This window comes from Chrysemys picta, chromosome 4, assembly GCF_011386835.1.
Source record: "Chrysemys picta bellii isolate R12L10 chromosome 4, ASM1138683v2, whole genome shotgun sequence".
Lineage (NCBI taxonomy): Eukaryota > Metazoa > Chordata > Testudines > Emydidae > Chrysemys > Chrysemys picta.
In genome coordinates, this window is record NC_088794.1 from 38,256,097 (window position 1) to 38,272,498 (window position 16,402).

General features: G+C 42.0%; 1 protein-coding gene across 5 annotated transcripts in view; it reads right to left on the bottom strand.

Annotated features, from left to right (window-relative positions):
• The window catches only part of TRPM5 (transient receptor potential cation channel subfamily M member 5), a 101,812-nt gene that overhangs the window by 43,693 nt on the left and 41,717 nt on the right, over nucleotides 1-16,402 (bottom strand). For 3 of the 5 annotated variants that reach the window (XM_065594684.1, XM_042840716.2, XM_005306862.3), the window contains 5 exons: nucleotides 15,291-15,361; nucleotides 12,528-12,681; nucleotides 6,085-6,265; nucleotides 4,082-4,248; nucleotides 1,693-1,873 (listed from right to left, as the gene is read on the bottom strand). In XM_065594684.1, the coding sequence (XP_065450756.1) occupies nucleotides 1,693-1,873; nucleotides 4,082-4,248; nucleotides 6,085-6,265; nucleotides 12,528-12,681; nucleotides 15,291-15,361 (754 nt within the window). Of the gene's footprint in view, nucleotides 1-1,692; nucleotides 1,874-4,081; nucleotides 4,249-6,084; nucleotides 6,266-12,527; nucleotides 12,698-15,290; nucleotides 15,362-16,402 lie in introns of all 5 variants that reach the window. The other 2 variants (XM_065594687.1, XM_065594685.1) reach the window with 1 other exon arrangement.

Consider the following 16,402-nt stretch of genomic DNA (forward strand, 5'->3'; position numbering starts at 1 on the left):
CCCCGCCGGCCCGGCTGACCTCCCGATTTTCCCGGACATGCCCGGCTTTTGGGGATTTCCCCCCGGACGGGGATTTGAGCCCCCAAAAGCCGGACATGTCCGGGAAAATCCGGATGTATGGTAACCCTAGTTTTTGCTATTTGTCTTTAAAATTAAATTCTAGTCTGCAAAGTGACTCTTGCTTAGTTTACAAGTAAAAAGGGGTTATTTCTAAATGCCAGCCCTGCAAACTCAGCCTGAGATTTGAGTCAAACCAGGTTCTTTCCTATATGAATGTCATCACCTTAACAAACATTCTTTAGGCTCATTTGCTTTCTCTGTTAGTCCATGCAGCTGCGTTGCAGGCAGAATTTGGCCTGCAATTGGGAGCTTAGTTAACAATTCTGCTGATGAGTGATAAGAGAGATTATCCAGCTCACTTTCTGCTAGCTACATTAGCTCTGCAGATATAGAAGCAAGAGGAAGTGAAAACACTTTCCACTATGGGTGGTTGGTTGGTACAAGGCCTATGTAACACTTAGGTCCCATTTTAAACAGTAGTTTTAGGTGTGCATAGACCTTGCACTGTCTGTACAGGGTGGAATTTCTCTCTCAAATAAACGGACATGACTGAGCATTTCAGCGAGCCCCTCGTTCTGTAGATGTGATGTCTCCTGAAGTGGGAGCCAGCAATCCATGAGTTTGGGGGAGATCTAAAACGAAAGTACAGTATGCTGAATGCCCCTCTCTTATAGATGTTATTTGGGGGCACTTAATCTACATTTATTTGCAGTTTTTTTAAAGCTACTTGCATGTCAGCTTTGAGCATTGAAGAAGGATAGCCTTGCGCTTAAGGAGCTAGACTGGGATGTAGGAGTTCAGTTCCCAGCTCTGAGTGTTGCTTTTTTGGCCTTAATTTCCCAACAATTAAAAGTAGATAATGATACTTCCTTTATGTCTTGTCTATTTAGACTGTAAACTCCTAGGGGCAGGGACTGTCTCTTACTATATGTATAGTGCTTGGCACAATGGGCCCTGATTTCAGCTGGAGGTTCTAGGTGTTACTAGAGCATAAATATTGTGATAACTTTTTATTGACTAAACGGTGTAGCCAATTGTTTGACTACACTTGTGGTTCATTCCTAAAAAAGTTCAAGAGACCAGATAACCGAACTTAGGCAAATGTATTGTCTAAAGTCAAAGCAGTACAATATGAAAAGGAGACATAGGTAACCTCCTTCCACGAACCAATCCTTACCTCCCAGCATAGTCACCTTACACAGATGGTGTGTGTCAAAGATATACATTTCAGCTAGTATCTATAGTATGATTTTACGAATTACTAAATTCTTTGCACATCACTAAAATCCAACCCACCAGTTTGTAACAGTTCCTCAACTTGTTTTTGTTCTGTACTTTTCTTATCTCTGTTTTGGATACTACATTCCAAACCAGTTGCCCATGAAGATACCCATAGTAGGACATAGAATTAATGTAGTTTGATTCTGACAGATTTTGATTTGCTAATGCCAAAGCTGACTTAGTTTTACAAAGAGTTATGGGATACTTAGCATGAATGAACAAACGTAAGCATAATATCATTCAAATATAAAACTTTTTGCTAATATTTAATGCATATTGATATGGTGTGCAATTTGTATAACATATATGTATTGGCTAACAACTTGATTAATTTCTTTTGCATCTACCTACCTCCATACCCAGTGCGCTGTTCTGAAATGTGTTTCTCCAAGGTGAGCCGTAGTTTAGTAGTTCCATCTGGCTCATCTGGATTTATCTGATCCACCAAAATAAAATGGGAGTGATTGTTGTCAAGGGAGTACAGTGGCCCTTGGCCATTATCATCTGACTTGTAGCATACAAGGTTTTCATTCTAGAAAAGAGAGAGGTTAATCTTCGTAAAATAGATTTTCTATTTTTGTCTGATTTTTTTTTTTTAAGTGGTTTTGCACTATGTCATAGAAGAAAATAAATATTCAGACACTTCCAATAAAGTCTCCTTTAAAAGTTGGGAGAAAGAGACTGGCATCTTTGTAAAAGACACCAGATTGGGCAGCGCTAGAAAATGAAGTCTTCTGAGTCTCCCTTTTGGATTCTGCAAAATATACTGATACCAAACATCTTGTTTGTGACTTGGGCATCAGTTCAGAACTTCTGGCAATATGTTTTTCTGATCTTAGACAAATGACACAGGCCACAAACCCTGATGACTGGGGAATAGAGCCTGAATGGTTCCTAAAGTCTCTGCTCATGTAAATGGGGGTATTTCCATCGACTTCCATTGCATTAGGTCTGTCTTTACACTAGCAGTTATTTTAGTGCACTAAATGTACGTACTAATTCAAACTATGTAGCATTATTTTGTTGGCAAGACTATGTATGGTCTAATCAATCAGTTCTCAACCTGGGAGTTGCACTCTCTGGGGAGTGGGTCACAGAAAGTGTGTGTGTGTGTGTGTGTGTTTGGGGAGGGCGTAACCCTTCCTTTTTCTCCATCTTCCCCTCTCCCATCACCATATGGGTGGGATGTCCTGAAACTTTTTTTTTTCTACTGCAACATGGAATCCCTGCCCAGAAAAGGTTGAGAACCACTCTCTAGGCACAAAGGCTTTATATACATTTGCCCCATTCTGGCAATAAATCCCTTCCTCCTGGTGTCCATCTGCTATTATTTGGGTATATTGTCAGTGGCAGCTCAAACTAGGATTGCTCACCTCTCTTGTCTTCTCTCCTCATGATCCTTTACCTTAGCTCACATTGCTGTAGGATGGTTTTCAATAAATAAACACACACACGCCTCTTCCCTTTCCCCTTCCTGCCCACTGACGCTTAACATTGGGCTCTAGCAAGATACAGCCAATTCGTCTGCTCAGTCATTTTGCTTGTGTGTTGCTTTCCTTTTCCCCTCCTTCCTGCTGTCTTTTTGTTTTGTATGGGGTAGGGATGTGTCATTTTACGTGTCTGGACAGTTCTGTGCACAGCAGTGGTACCATATAAATAATTAACTGGGGCCTGAGGGTCAGGAGCATATCTCAGTAGCCAAGGGCCAAATCCTAGGCCCAGGGGCCCTCTCCAACACCAAGCCCTTTAATGACACAGTTTGGCCAGGGGTCACAAGGAACTGAGGCGTAATCCTGAAGGAGGAACTCAATCCCACGGCATGTCCCAGATCCTTCTCGTTCTCTGGGGCCAAGGGTGAGGCACTGAGTATAGCACTGAGCACATCTGTGACACTAACTGATAAATAAAAAACATGCAGAATTAGCCCCAGGATCAAGGATCTGCAACTGGCTCTTTGGGCCATCTTCTTCTGTTGTATACACAGAAACATAACCGTGCAGATATAGGTTTCAGAGGGGTAGCCGTCTTAGTCTGTATCAGCAAAAACAACAAGGAGTCCTTGTGGCATCTTACAGACTAACAAATTTATTTGGGCATAAGTTTTCGTGGGCTAAAACCCGCTTCGTCAGATGCATGGCGTGGAAAATACAGTAGAGAGGTATAAATACACAGCATATGAAAAGATGGGAGTTGCCTTACCAACTAGGGGGTCAGTGCTAACGAGCCAATTCAATTAAGGTGGAAGTGGGCTATTCTCAACAGTTGACAAGAAGGGAGGAAAAATTACTGTTGTAGTGCTAATGAGTTTAATGTAATCAAGGTGTCCCATTTCACAGTTGACAAGAAGGTGTGAGTATCAGCAGGGGGAAAACTAGTTTTTGTAGTGACTAATTTTATAGTGACTGTAGAAAATTATGTAGAATTAGTGGTATCCTATTAATATATAAAGAAGTTCTTCCTCCAAACTCTTCTTAAATCAGCACTTTTTCTCCTGGACTCTATACTAATCAAATGTATAATACCGACACCTGCTGGATATTTGCAGCATTGCTTGTTAAGCAGGGGGAGATGTCTATGGAGTGCATGCACAGGGTGAGAATCATAATGATTCTAATATAATTTCAGATCTTTCCTGTTGTCATTTAGAGCAGCTCAATTGTTTTGCTGCCTACCATTAGCAATTATTTTCGGAGAGGCAGTTCATATTTAAATGACTATATAAGTGTTATGAGAAAAATACCTTCACATTGTCCAGAATCTCTCTGTGCTGAATTTTTCCCAGTGAAGTTATTCCTATTGCAATCACTCTTACTCTGGCTGAAGTACTAGCCAGTGTGTGATCTCGGACTGCTTGCCCGATATGCCTCGTTATTCCAACACGTAGAGCACTGGTAAAGATCCAGGCACCTGAAATCAATAAAAACATTATGGAGTTAGTTGCTTTACCATTTGGCATATAAGTACCTCTAACTATGTGTTTTGTCCAGGCTGGCTCTAGATATTCTTGGGGCCTCTGAGAAGACAATCTTTGAGGCCTCAAGCAGATATCGATAATTTGTGTCATTACATATAGAATCACAGTCAGTACTAAACAGGACACTTTTATTAAAGAAAGCAATGACGAACGATAGGCACAAACAAACATGTTTCAGACATCTTGAGTTCCAGCTTTGTCATCTTGGTTTAACAGGGACCATACTCCCATCTGGGATGTTCGATGGAGCACGGAGAATCATTTAGAGGCAAAATGATATTACTGGAAGTAAAGATATGACAGTCTGCATATCTGGGGCAGTACTACTTCTTGGGGGAACTGTGGAGGTGGCATCTTGCAGTTGGGATGGAGGACTAAATTGGGAGGACTGATCATGGGATGTTGGAAATGGCTGGTAGATGAGATGCTGCGTTAGGGTTTTTCCATTTAGCTCTATGGGAAAGTATCTGACACTCTCTTCTTCTTGTTCTCTGGTGTACTGGAGAGTGGACTCCTCAAAAGAGCAGGGCTCTTTTCATTCTTCACGTGCCTAGGGCAAGCCACGGTGGTTACCAGACCCAGATGCTGTAGTGACAGCCAAACCACTTGAGGTCGCACTCGCTAAATAATTTAGCATATTCTGCAAACTGTGTCAGTAGACAAAAAGTAAAGTAAAATAAAACTAAGTCCTTAGCAGTGTCCGCTTGTAGGTATTGAGCTGACTTGCAGCATAGGAAGTGTATAGTAAGTATAAATAGCAGCTGCAATGATCTCAATAACTATTTCTGTTTATGGTACTTCTGATACTACCTTAGTACTTGGCTTTTTTTTAGTAATGAAAAGCAAAACGGCACGGTGACTTTTTCCCCCCCGGAACCAGCAAAGCAATATGAACAGAGTATATACTATATTGAGCACTAAAGTCTGCTTTAAGCACTTTATAAACTTCAAAATGCAGTTATGCTCATAAGGGCAAAGAAAAAATGGCTTCTTAACTGACAGATGTGTATTCAGAGTCCTATTGGCCAATTGTAGTGTCAATATTTCAAATACTTTTCATTCCTGTTAGCCCTGCAGTGAACACCAGGTAAAGTGAACCAGATTCTCTTCTGGTTTCTGCATCACGTAACAAAATTGTCCATTCCAATAAAAAATTCTTTATGAATGGTGAGGATGTGATGCCCACAATAAGTCAGTTTTGACTTTCAGATTCCAGGTTGAGTTTGCTGGGCTGCCAGTTAAAAAACACAAAAACACACCTACTTTTAATCAGAAGGTGAAGAGGTTCAGGTGGTATTTTTCAGAAGTTCTCTCTTGTCTCAACTCTTTGTTCCCACTGCAGTCAAGACTGACTTCAATGGGAGTGTAGTTAGGCCAATGCTGAGTGCTTTTGAAAATCCTACCACTACTAGGGAGCTGGAGAGAGAAAATTGATATGGATCCCACTGTGACACCTTTTCCCCCATTACCTTTTAGAGTATAACTGCACTTCAAATGTTTATCAGTTGCAAGAACCACTGCCTGGAGTAATTTGGATGAAGTTGTAAATAATTGAGATACAAATTACTGCAGTATGACTATCATTAATACATATCTTAATACAGGTCTAGTCCACCATCCAGCAAAGCCTTTAAGCATGTATGTAATTGTTATACATATGAGCAGTTCCACTGAAATTAATGATGCAAGATTGGCAAATGCTGGATGGGGACTCTTTAGGGTGGAGGTAGAAGAAATTTATGTTCCCGATTTTTGGGAGTTGAACCAACCAGTGCTTTCTGCGGCCTTTACAAGTCCTTTTCTTAAGGTGTCCCGTAACCAAGGTTTCATTTGGAAGTTTTCTTCTTCTCCAACTAAGGAGACAACCAAGTTGGGAGCAGGTAGGTTCCATTTGTTGATCATAATATCAAATATAACTCCAGGATGGATGGCACATGGAACTTTAACAAACTGTAATAAACAAAAGGGCACTGAATAACAAGATAGGGGTTATACTGTACTGCTATCTCTACAAACTAATTGGTAAAATTATACCTCTCAAAACTACAGCAAATACAGAGCATAAGTTGCAGTGTGGTACACCCTCATACCACTGTAAAGTGATTTCCAATGCATTGGAACATCAGAACATGAAGAGATGTTGACTTGTTCTTCATCAAGATCATTTTGATGTGATTTCCCTTTCTCTCCCCCCTCTGTCCTCCCATTTAGTGGAAATGGTTCATATACAGTACCTGGTCATTAGCAAGATTGGTGTTCATCAAATTATGGTTTTACTGTAGAGGATGGGTCAGAGATGTTATGTATATAATTGGAACAGATGGGAAAAATCCTTCACCATAACAGTGAAATATTGTACTGATAGACCTTAATATTCAAAAAGAAGGAGTTTGTCCCCAAGAAGAGTGAGACTTGGCATGTCAGGTCAAGGTGGTGTAGGACATAAAACCTTTTGTGGACAGGAAGCCTGTGCTGGGGTGTACAAACCCCATGCTGGCAGTGACAGAGTTTAAGGGGAGCGTGACAACCCAATTAGCCCAATCTGTGTCACCTGCAGGGGAGACAGGTCATTAAGGACTAGACCCAGCTGGGGAGAACCAGACTGGGTGTTTCCTGTAAATGTAGGGCAAGAGAGAGGTGACCCCAGAGAGAGGTAGTTGGGGAGTTTGTGTTCTTTGGGAAAGGAACCACAGAGGGAGTTTGGAAGGAAGGAGTTTGTATCCTGGGACTCTCTCTGAATGGAGAAGGCAGTTGGGGAGAAGGAGACTTCAGAAGCAGGCCTGGGAGAAGAGAGACTCCAGGAGAGAGGCCCTAAGGGTCAGCAGCTCGAGAGGAGCCAGGCGTCAAGGGAGAAAGCTCTGTGAGGGGGTGCTCTGTAACAGAGGAAGGAAGAACTCTGCAGAGACTGGGAGAGGGGGAAAGAGACTGTGGAGAATTGCATCTGGAGAGGGCAGAAGAGATTTTGTTCCCTTGAGTTTAGACACCCTGTGTCACGGAATAACAGTAACATTGGCCCTTTAATGGTACGTCGACACAGCGATTAATCACCCGTGGCTGGCCTGGATCACTTGGGTTGTGCTCAGGTAGCAGGGCTGTAAAACTGCAGTATAAATGTTCAGGATCAGACTGGTGCCTGAGCTCTAGGATCCTGTGAGGGGAGAGGGCCCCAGAGCCCAGGCTCCAGCCTGAGCCCAAATGTCTACAGAGTGATTTTATTATTATTTTTAGCCCTGCAGCCCAATCATCGTGAGTCCAAACCTGCTGACCCGGGCCAGCTGCAGCCGGGCCCCGGGTCTTTTATTTGAGTGTAGACATACCCTTAGAGGGAAGAGGCCAATGTGCCTATGACTGGTCAATTTAGGCTTGACAGGGCACCTGGCCCTAGAGGGAAGGAGACCTGGAGAGTCAGAGCCTGAGAAGAGTCAGATGCAGGAGGTGGTGTGGTGAAAGCTGCCTCAGACTCGGAGGCAGGGAACAGCAAGGAAGAGCTGGCAGGAGCTTCTTGGGAGAGAGCTTCAGGAGATCCAGTAGAGAAAGCTGAGTTCCTATGGGATCTGTAACAGGAGTGGTGGAGAGAACTGACACAAGCTAGGGACCCCTGTTGAGTAGAAGGCTTGGGCAGTGGCCCGAAGAGGATCGGCTTGCTCAGAAGAGCTGAACCCAGAAGCAAGAAAGCTGTTGTGGGTGCCCCTGAGCAGGGATAGAACTCACAGGCAGGCAGGTCTGGAGGAGTAAAGCATTGCAGGAGTGGGGAACCCTCTCGACGAAGAAGTGAGTGAAAGGCAGCAAGAAATGGGTCACTCTTGTCAAGTCAAGAAATGGGATGGCTGGAGAGTGAGGCCCTTGATCGGGGGCAAATGGTAACAAAGTGCTGCTGCTATTGACTTTTGGGTGGGTGCTGTGAAGGTGATCTCCATGGAGAGAGGAATGGGAAAAGCCCCCTGTATCTTTGTATGTTTATTACAAAAATTGGAGAATGGTTTGACTTACAAGATTTTAGGGTATTACTGCACTGGCGTATGTGAATAAATTTATGCCCAGGGGCAGGCTTTGTATTGGACACTGAAGGACTATGCCCCTCTTATGGATGAAAGGAAGCGAAAATTGAGGCAGGTGCCTCTGCTGGAAGCTGGTGGGTGTCCCAGGCAGGGCTGACCTATCACACTCTGTGGTTCTCTTTCTGTGACCTGGCCAGAGGGCCATGTCACTGCCCAGATCACTGAAGTCTGGAGGGGATAGTGAAACAGAGGGACTGCAATGCTGAGTCTTGCCATGAGGAAACACTTCAGGACAGTGAGTCTGACAGAACCACACATTAGGACTGATCCTGCAGATCTTGCTGAGGCAGTTCTGCCTTAGGAATTGCCATATCAGATCAACAGGTGGGCAGCCATCACCATAGTCCCTGAGCACCTCAAAATCTTCAGTGTATTTATCCTCACCACACCCCTTTGAGGTAGGGAAGTGCTAGTATCCCCATTTTATAGATGGGGGAACTGAGTCTGAGAGACTAAGTGATGCCCAAAGTCACAAGTTTTAGCTTAATACTCTTTCTGACAGAGGCCAGTACAAAATACTTCAGAAGAAGGTGCAGAAGACCCTGTAATGGACAATTATGGAAAAACCTGCCAATAGAGGAAAGTGTCTGCCCAACCTCCATCACCCAGTTTTTGACTTTTTTGTACGGAAAAGGTTTTATATTCCTTTTGTTTATTTTTTATTTTTTTAAATCTTGGATGTTATCCATATACATATCTAGTTATGTCTTTTTATCCTGTTAAGTTCTTGACCTCACTGGCATCTTATGGCAGTGAATTCTACTGGTTAATTATTCATTGTGTATCTCCCCAATATCCACAGTAGTGAGGACTGATGCATTATTGAGTTCTTCTTCTTCAATGTCCTTGTCCTCCTCAACCGCTGTCTTGACTCCTGTGGAGTCGAGCAGGCTTAACCATTTTGTCACAGACTTCTTGTTTCTTCACTACCTGAATTATTTCTTGTCTGTTTTTATGTCTTTGGCTATTTGCTCTTCAAATACTCTGTCTTCCTAATTTTCATGAGCTGCCTTAGTTTATGCTCTTTTTCCACTGGCTTCACTTGAGTTGGATTTCTACCTTCTGTGGATACCTATTTGGCTCAAATAATCTGTTGATAATTCAGTGATGCAGAGTTCAATAACAAGCAAAGATTTCTCTGCTGATGTATTTACTAAATACGATGCATGGTTTTCATAATTGGATTGGCATTAAAAGTCTAAAACAGATCAGTGATGTCAATAGGATCAGCCAGAGGAAATAAACCAAAATGCCTCAGCTCTTAAAATATTTACCAGAAGAATATAGTACATACAAGTCTACTAGACCATTGTTGTAAACTAGAACTAAGTACTGCAACCACATATCCCCATTGTACTGAGCTTTCCCAGCCCACCACTCAACTGTGGACATACTTTGATATATAATTATGATCTAATTTCCTAGGTTTCAATTTCCTAGGGCTATTCATGAGTGTGTTGTCTTCATTCTATAGTAATGTGCTTTGGAAGTAACAGTGACTTAATGTTTATATATGACACTTTAAATCACATGCTGTTTTGCTTCCAATCAGGCTTGCTTTTGTTATATACTATAAAAGGTATTGTTTTTTTAAATAAGGATGGGTACAAATTACAGAACAACAGAAACAAAAGAAAGTGTTAAAACCACCTATTTATACATATTGCCTCCAACAAAATAGGCTTCTTCAAGGAAGCCTTAGACTGTTTTAAAAAATCTACTGAACAGTAACCTATATAACTCTCAACATGCATACCACTCACACAAGCCATTGTGTGATTTTATCATTAACACCCTTTATCACTGCCTCCATGAATCTGATGCTTCCTCCTGTTTTTAATCTTAATTTTGTTGTAAGGTCTTCTGGGTGCAGACTCTAAGAGGGACTCCAGTCCCTACATGCTATTCTGATGGTGTATGTGCTGGCCTGTTGGCTGCTGGGGATAGAACCAGGGATGGGGAAAGAAATCAAACCACTGTGCCTGGTCTGGTAATGCTGTGGAGGCTGCTATAACTGAGAGCAGCTCCTAGGGCTGCCTAAATAACATCAGGGACTGTTTTGGTCCTGCAGCAGCCTACAGTCTGAAAGGCACAGTTTCCTACCTACAAGTCTCCCTGGGCTGTGCCTTCCATAGAGATGCAGCATAGTTTGATCATCCGTTTTCATTTATTTTGTACTGCACATTTATAGCGAGATATGCATAGGCCAAGATTTTAAAAGTGCCTTGTGATTTTTTGGGAACCCGTTTTTTCTTCTTTTTTTTTTTTTTTAAATACCCAACTTGAGACATCGTAAAGGTGCCTGATTTTTCAAAGGACGGGTGCTCAGTCCTTTCTGAAAATCAGGCCCCTTAAAAGTTGTAGCAATTTTTTAATCACTAGTCCTGTTTTTTTAACTTTTGGCTGCTAGTAACCATTTTAAAAGTACACCTCTACCCCGCTATAACGCTGTTCTCGGGAGCCAAAAGATCTTACCGCGTTATAGGTGAAACCGTGTTATATCGAACTTGCTTTGATTCGCCGGAGTGCGCAGGCCCGCCCCCCCCCCCCCCCCGAGCGCTGCTTTACCGCGTTATATCCGAATTCGCGTTATATCGGGGTAGAGTTGTATATTTGTTGTTGCAGTTTAGATAGGAAATCCCACTGGATTTTTGTATCCTTCCTCCTTTTTCTTTTGCATCTGCCTATTTTGAATGCGTGAGTTTGTTACCTTTGTATGGTCACTAAACCACACGCATTGCTCTGGCATCTGAGCACCTTCCAAAGTTAAAAAATAAATAGTTAACTGACATAGGTGAGGCTTTCACCTTCTCTGTGTTGTATATTGGGGAATAAGTGACACCAGAGTCTTGAAGGTGTCATTTGTCTGAATACGATTGTGAATGCAAATGCATATCCCTTAGCAAAGTGGCTCTCAACCTTTCCAGACGACTGTACCCCTTTCAGGAGTCTGATTTCTCTTGGTTACCCCCAAGTTTCACCTCTCTTAAAAACTACTTGCTTACAAAATCAGACACAAAAATACAAAGTCACAGCACACTGTTACTGAAAAATTGCTGACTTTCTCATTTTTACCACATAATTATAAAATAAATCAATTGGAATATAAATATTGTACTTGTATATCAGTGTATAGTCTACAGAGCAGTAGAAACACGTCACTGTCTGTATGAAATTTTAGTTTGCACTGACTTCACTAGTGCTTTTTACGTAGCCTGTTGTAAAACTAGGTAAATATCTAGGTGAGTTGATATACCCCCTGGAAGGCCTCTGCATACCCCTGGTTGAGAACCACTGCCCGAGAGGCAGGAGTGTCCAGTGGTTTGAATGCAGGGCTGGGAGCCTGGGATGCCTGAGTCCTCTTCCCACCTTTGCCACTGATTCATCTTAACATTACTTTGCACTTTACACATTTTGGGACAGATCCTTAGCTAGTGCAAATCAGTATGGTTTCATTACGGCAAAGTAGCTATGCTGACTTACACCAGCTGAGGATCTGCTCAGAATCCCAAGCCTTCATCAGCACAAGACTTGGTGCATGGCTAAGAGGAGAGGTGTTCTGGAGTCTCCGTGTCTGCGGAGGACTTGACTTGTGGGAGTTTTCCTAGGTAGCATCCAAGAGAGAGATTATGAATATGGGACGGGCAGAAGGTAACAGAAACTTCTTCTGGAAGTGCAGAGGGAAGAAGTCAGGGTAGAATTTTAATAAATTAAAAAGGTAAAGGGTACATTTTTAAATGTTTTAAATAAATAGAAGTTTAAAAAATAGATTGATGGGCAGAAGCTGAAATAGGCAAATGATATGCAAATAGACAAAGCTGGGAAGGGTAAACTAAACTAAAAAAGTGTAAATGGTTCAAAGCCATCCAGTTGTGCATGATGCTTATTTATGTAACCAAGTGATCTTATTACGGTCACCTCCCCCTTCCTCCTTTCTTCTTGTTTGTTCCATTTATTTGTGTCTTATCTTAAATTAGATTGTAAGCTCTTTGGGGCACAAACCATGACTTCACATGGGCATGTGTAGCACATAGCACTGATGCCCCACTCCTGTTTTTGAAACTTTGCACGCTACTGTAATGCAAACCAAATAATCTGACAATAGGAATAGAAGTCAAGAACCTGACTTCTCCCATAATAGGAACTTATCATACCTTCCCACGTTTCTTTCCGGAAGCCATGAAGTCAATTTCTCCTGTACAGTATGGCAATTCCCTTCTGAATGCTTCTTCTTTGTCATTACTGCAAAGTTTGGCTTCTGTGTCTTCCATTGGAGCAGTGGTATGATAATTAGTGCAGATGGATTCTCTGAAATAATGGAGCACTTAAAGATGAGAGTTCAAAAATATTCAGGTTAGATTGGGAAAGTTGCAAAATTTGCCAAAGTTAATAAATAACAATTACTCTTCATTCAGAGTGTTCATATGTATTCCCCTATTTTACCCTTTAGCACAAGAAGAGTCAATTATTTTTTTTGTTGAGATCCAAATTTCTTGGTGAACATCCAGACCAGAGAATATAATTAAAAATTAATAACAATAATTATAATAAGTAAATAAAAAGATTTTGGGGTCTGTTCAAAAGCATCTGGCTGTCTGGATTTGGCCCGCAGTCCACCTATTGACTACCCCTGCTTTAGCATTTTGTCTTAATATTAATATGTTATAGTAGTAGCATAACATTATATTACAGCCAAGACTGGAGTCCCATTTGCTAAGCGGTGTGAGGGCTGCCTCCTACTGTGCATAGATACAGCAGAGTTTAGGATCCAAGTAGATGAGACAAAGGAAGTACTATTATACTTCTCTTGCAGAGAGGGAGCCAAAGCACAAAGATTTGAAGTGAGTTGCCCAAGGTCACATGGGAAATCTACGGCAGAGCCAGGAATTGAACCAAGGTCTCTCAAGCTGAAAAGAGGGGCCTTGGCATGAAACAGCTGTGGTCGTGGCAGCAACTAGTGATGTTTGTGTTGCAACTTCTTGGTGTTGTCATTCCATTGTGCTATCCAGATGCTATGTTGTTGTGTTGTGTAGCAAACCAAAATAACACAGTTGATGCTTTTGTATTGGCCTGAAGCTATTTCTGGGGAGGTTCAGCCCTAGCTGTTCATGGGAATGACTCACTGATTGCATATGTCCCATTTTCAGCGTGTGAGACTTGCATGGTCTGTAGTTGTCGGGCACAACATAAAAGTCCCATGCTCCCATCCATACAAGGATGTACATATGCATCTGCAGAAGAGGGAAAGCCCACCAAGACAATATGCTCCCAACATTGCAGAAACTCACCTATAACTAAAATCCATGTGAAGTTCCTCATGCGTTGACCTGTGTGAACCTAATGGAACTGTGCTATGTGTTGGGGTTTAAACCAGCAATTCAGTCAGTGCAATCTGTTTGTCATGTGTCTGCTACTCTCCCACAGACTGGCTAAAGAAGATAGATTATCAGTCATGCTAGGGTTGAAAAAAGCAAAACCACCCTGCATGGAAATTGTGTCTAAGTGTATCCCTCAAATACCTAAGCATGCCTCAACCTGCCCTCCCTTTTTGTATTGTCATCCCCTTGGAAGTTTGTTTGTGAATGAGCATTTTCCTCACAACTACTGCTTATTCCAATGAAACACTTGTCAGCCCATCTGTGAGTGACTTAAAGAAACAAGCATTAACACATTCAGTTATTAAAAGTGAATGTGCCCAAATCTTGTGCATATATCCACGACAAAAATAAACAACCTCCCCACTGCTTTTAACTAGATTTTGCCAGAGTTCACAAGCCCCAAAAACTGACTGCAAAATCCAGGTCTCCTTTTTTTTAGATGGAATATGGATAATTTTTTTTTACTAAACAGATGTTTCCACATTCTTCGTCCTTTTTAAAAAAAATGAGGTCTGTTCCAGCAAGTCAGGACTCATGAGTGCCTCTAGAATAACAGGTTTCAGAGTAGCAGCCGTGTTAGTCTGTATCCGCAAAAAAGAAGAACAGGAGTACTTGTGGCACCTTAGTCTCTAAGGTGCCACAAGTACTCCTGTTCTTCTTTTTTCTAGAATAACAGGCTAGAGTGGTTAGGGAGTAAAAGTCCTGTAAATGAACAGATTCTGTTTCAAGGATCAAAACACAAACAATAGTGAGTCTCTTAAAATGATATTTCAGTGATCCACTGGGGGAAGATGGCATATAAGCATGCTGTCCTCCTCTTCAAGTCCCCTGCACAGCCTGCATGATGTCTATTTCTCTGCTCTCTCCTTTTACAACCCCTCTTTCTATTCTCTCTGCCTTTAGTAACTGTCCCTTCCTTGTGCAGCCTGCTCCCACCCTTGACTTCTAAACAGCGTTGCAACCCTTCCTTCATACAGATTGCCACACTTTTACCTTCTCTGTGAAGTCCCTCATCCCACACAGTGAAGTGTTTGCTGATCCATAGCTCATTTTTAAAAAGCATGGGACCTACAAGTTATATGCTCTCCTTCACACTTCAGTCCTGCTGCTTTTGGCCACTTTTCAAACTTTCTCCCTCATCTGTATGTTATCTGTTTAGATGATGAGATTTTTTTGGAGCATGGGCCTTGTCTTCATGCCCGTCTGTCAAGCTCCTAGCACTCTGTTGGCTCTAGACAAACAATAAATAATCTCCGTAACTGATTGCCAGACAAATAATGGTAACATTCAGGCTATATAATGAATTAACAGGAGAGAGTTGTGGATGGGGGAGGCATATGAGAAGAACTATGTCTGACCACATGCATCTGGATTTCTCTCAAGTGTGGAGGTGTCTGGATCTGAGAGTTTTGATTCAGGTCCATCACTACCTGTGAAGTTATAAAAATCCCATTGTAGACGAATTACATTTACCTTAAATAATGGGATTTCAGATTCACTCCCTTTCTTAGATCATCATCATACTACAACCAAACTCACGTTTTATTTGTTAAGTCCACTTTATCATTGGAGATGCTGCTCTCTCTTCCAATAGCTTTGAGGACAGTATTCTGGAAAAGAATACATTTGGTTTAGAATACTCTGTAATTTGCTTTTAGCAATTATCCTTTTACAATGGAATTTATTCACTGAACAAAAGGTTCTGATGAGAATACAGGTTTGAACTAATGTGAATTTAAGGCCCTGTTCACTATGGCCCCGGGCGGTAATTGATACCTGTGCAAAGTACTACCAAATCAGAAAGGGTAATGTGTAACTTTGATTTTGCACTGGTGTAAATGACTGCACAGGGTATTGGTAGATTGGGCCCAACAAATTTTATATAAAAGAGGAAGGAAAACTTTATTATATGAAATGTTATTATTAAAAGTTCACCTACAACCCTTTACCCACGGACAAATTCTTACTAGTGTCCATAGTAGATGCAGTCCAGGAAGTAAGGCAGGATATAGCCCCAAGGCTAGATGGAAATCTGTTAATCAAAAGTATCTCATAGAATATCAGGGTTGGAAGGGACCTCAGGAGGTCATCTAGTCCAACCCCCAGCTCAAAGCAGGACCAATCCCCAACTAAATCATCCCAGCCAGGGCTTTGTCAAGCCTGACCTTAAAAACCTCCTAAGGAAGGAGATTCCACCACCTCCCTTGGCAACCCATTCCAGTGCTTCACCACCCTCCTAGTGAAAAAATTTTTCCTAAACCATCCCAGTTCCCTCAGCCTCTCCTCATAACTCATTTGCTCCAGCCCCCTAATAATTTTTGTTGCCCTCCGCTGGACTCTTTCCAATTTTTCCACATCCTTCTTGTAGTGTGGGGCCCAAAACTGGACACAGTACTCCAGATGAGGCCTCACCAATGTTGAATAGAGGGGAATGATCACGTCCCTCGATCTGCTGGCAATGCCCCTACTTACATAGCCCAAAATGCCGTTAGCTTTCTTGGCAACAAGGGTACACTGTTGACTCATATCCAGCTTCTTGTCCACTGTAACCCCTAGGTCCTTTGCTGCAGAACTGCTGCCTAGCCATTTGGTCCCTAGTCTGTAGCAGTGCATGGGATTCTTCTGTCCTAAACGCAGGACTCTGCACTTGT